Source organism: Sinocyclocheilus grahami, unplaced genomic scaffold (genome assembly GCF_001515645.1).
Source record: "Sinocyclocheilus grahami isolate Dianchi unplaced genomic scaffold, SAMN03320097.WGS_v1.1 scaffold280.1, whole genome shotgun sequence".
NCBI classification, from domain to species: Eukaryota; Metazoa; Chordata; class Actinopteri; order Cypriniformes; family Cyprinidae; genus Sinocyclocheilus; species Sinocyclocheilus grahami.
Window position 1 is genome coordinate 1,498,036 of NW_015505459.1, and position 3,493 is coordinate 1,501,528.

Genomic DNA, 3,493 nt, shown 5'->3' on the forward strand with positions numbered 1-3,493 from the left:
GTTTCTCTGTTTAGTAACATTTTCAGTTGACATTATATTTCAGGCTTTATGGATGGTGTAAATTTTATGAGCGAGTAGATGGCAATGTTTTCAATACTCTGAGGCACTGAATCTTATCCCATCGTACAATGATGGGATACATGACTTTCCTGTTTTTTCAGAACACAGTAGAAGATATTTAGAAAAATGTTTCTGGTTTTTGTGACAAAAAAAATGTCAATAGAGCGCTGCAGTGATGACATGCCTGTTTTGTAAGCAACACCCAGACATTTGCATCATCCTGATTCATTCAACAAAACCCAATAGGATTTTTCCACTGGCTTTTGGATAATTGCAGAAAATAAGCTCAACAAAAGTGCATGATTCTTTTAAGTCATCATGATAATCTTCACAAATTAACACAATTTATATGAATTGTGACGTCAAGAACATTAAACTGGTTCTTGTGTGTCAAGTGACAATGTCATTAAGACACCAGCACCAAAGATGTTATTTGATTTGGGCTCTGGATTCATGAGTTGATCAATGATTTACTTTAATTTTCACCAAATCTGTTCTCTTCATCATACAAATTGATTTTTATCACTTTAAAAGACTTGTACTGGGTTAAACCAATTGAGTTGTATGAATGACTTTTCTGCTGCTTATATGCTCTTTTTGGAATTCGAGCTGACTGACTTTAGAGACTGTATAGACAAAAACAGCTGAAACATTCTACAATCTCTACCACAGAAATTCATACAGGTTTAGAACAACATGAGGTGAGTAACTTATGATAGAGCATTCACTTTTGAGTGAACTGTGAGCCAATGTGATCGTAAAATCTCTTGCTCAACAGAAACCTGGACAAGAAAGGCAAATCCAAACAGCACAAACAAGCAGAGAAGTGCTCATTTTTAACATCTGCAGTGACTGACTGAATATTAGACTCGCAATAAAAATAGTGTCTGTACAGTTCCACAGGAGTCATTAAGTCAGGAAGCTGTTTGTGAGTGTTTAGCATTCATGAAGGGGTTTGGTGTCGTCCTACTGTACAGTAGGTAACGGTGGTCCATGTATCTCCTGTCATCTTCTGGGTCATATTCTGAAAAGAAATAAAACAAAGTATCACAGAATGTCAAGTGAAACACAGTTAATATTCATTTATTATCTGACGTCTGCAGGAATATCATTTGAATCTCACCTCAACATCATCATAGTCTGTATCAGCTTGTTTGACACCTGAGAGGTCAGAATAGAAGTTTACTGCACAGATTACCAGTTGGGTTGAAACATGCTTGTTTGCATTTGATTCTGTCAGATTTTAGACTCAAATAGTGAGATTTCGCACATGTAAGACAGACTGACAGCCTATAAGTTTAATATTGACCAATATTCTGGATTTAATATTAAAAGTGTATGATAGACATTGTGAGAAAGTTTATTTTTAAGAGTCTCTGTAGTATTTATAGAGTCCAATGGAACCTACTGCACAAGCAAAAATCTGAAAAGGTCTCTACCTCTGAAAAGATCACTTTGTGCATTTAAAGGGTTAGTTCACCCAAAAATAAAAATTCTGTCATTAATTACTCACCCTCGTGTTGTTCCAAACCCGTAAGACATTCGTTCATCTTCGGAACACAATTTAAGATATTTTTGATTAAATCTGAGGGCTCTCTGACCCTCCCATAGACAGCAAGGTAACTACCACGTTCAAGGTCCAGAAAAGTACCAAGATGATCGACAAAGTAGTCCGTGTGACATCAGTGGTTCAACTGTAAAGTTACAAAGCTACGAGAATACTTTTTTTGCGCAAAGAAAACAAAAATAACGACTTTATTCCACATTTTCGTTTCGTCATGACGTCATTACGCCGGATCTGGGTCAGCGCTGTGCCGCCACACGCTCGCGTCATGATATTGTCGTGAACGCACGTCCACAAGTGACGCAATAGAGACGAAAATGTGGAATAAAGTCGTTATTTTTGCATTAAGTTATTAATGACAGAATTTTAATTTTTGGGTGAACTAACCCTTTAAATTGAGAGAAATGCTGTGCACCCAGAGGAAAATGAATTATAAACCTAAATCTACAAAAGGTGAGACAAAACTAGACACAATGATGTATCTTGGTTTAATATCCTACAGACCAATCAAATATTAGCCTGTACAGTAATCATTTTAGTGATTAATAACTTTTAGTACTACATAATCTATATTTCAGGTTTAAGTATGAGATCATTTATTTCAGTAAATTTGAGATGGACAAACCTGTTTTATTCTTGCAGCAACAGTAAAGAATCAAACCAGCAAACACTATCACTCCCACCACAACACACACAATAGGGAGCACAAACATGTGAGATGAATCATAGGAGATTGGGATTTGCCTTTCATTCTCTGGAAAGTAATAAGAAGAACTGGAAAAATCAGTCTATTCATAGTTAAGTTTACAGTCTGTTAACTATCATTATAAATCATCAGAAAATGGCGCTTGTAATGTGTAAAACAAAAACAGATTTGATTTGTGAGATAAAGACTAGTTATCAATGTTGAAACAGACATTTACCTTCACAGAGCTGTGTGATGTTTATACTGTCTTGTTTCCAGCTGACAGGGTTGCTATGGTTACAGAAGATGGATTCCTCACTGCAGAACAGGATGAGAGTGTGGATCTCATGTGATGTCACTTCCTCTGGAGAGCAGCTGTTGTTCTGATAGCTAGAGGTAATCATGAGATCATGAGCTCTGCATGTGAAGTTTACAGTACAGGAGTCACTGCTGGAACGGTTTGAGTTCACAGTCAGGACAGGAGCCTCCACAGCATCTGAAACACACATTTCCTCCAAGATCACAATCACTTTTTTTTTGCAGTAGCAGATAGATCCTGAATTAAAGACAATGTGCCAAAAGCTGGTCTAAATGTGCACATATGTAAAACTGAAAAACTGTTCATAAACTGCACATGATTGTCTTTTATGCAGGAACACATTAAACCACACAAAGAAATTAGACTCACCCATAACAGATATTCTGTATGTGACACAATTTTTGTTTATTAATCCACTTGTTCTTGCTGTGTAGAGTCCACTGTCTGTCTTCTGCATGTTCTTCAGTGTCAGAGAGAAGGTTATATCATTGAAATCCACTCTGTCCTTGTAGGAATCGTGAAGTTTTACTCTTTTGGAATCACTGTTATATCTAACTATACTCTCTAATTTATTATTCATCCAGGATAAAAGATCAAACTCTGGTAGTTGTTGTGTCTGTATATCCAGTTGAACAGAAGCTCCCGTCTGCACAAACACAGAGATCTCAGCACTGAACCCTGAGGAGAGAGAAACACACAGTTCAGAACATTTTACACCTCCATCTTACTTCATGTCATAAAACTCACAATATACACACAAAAGTAAACAAATCGTAGAGGTTCTTAAGTAATGATACAAGCATTTTTACTCTTAATAATGGTCCAGGTGATATGTGAAAATAATGTTCACTTTTTCATAAAAGCA

The 3,493-nt window shown here is 36.4% G+C and overlaps 1 protein-coding gene across 2 annotated transcripts in view; it reads right to left on the reverse strand.

Annotated features, from left to right (window-relative positions):
* The window catches only part of LOC107600223 (CD48 antigen), a 5,978-nt gene continuing 2,485 nt past the window's right edge, over positions 1–3,493 (reverse strand). For both annotated transcript variants that reach the window (XM_016292065.1, XM_016292066.1), the window contains exons 5-6: positions 1,184–1,221; positions 1–1,084 (exon numbers count right to left, since the gene is read on the reverse strand). In XM_016292065.1, the coding sequence (XP_016147551.1) occupies positions 1,004–1,084; positions 1,184–1,221 (119 nt within the window). In that variant the 3' untranslated portion in view covers positions 1–1,003. The remainder of the gene's footprint in view (positions 1,085–1,183; positions 1,222–3,493) is intronic.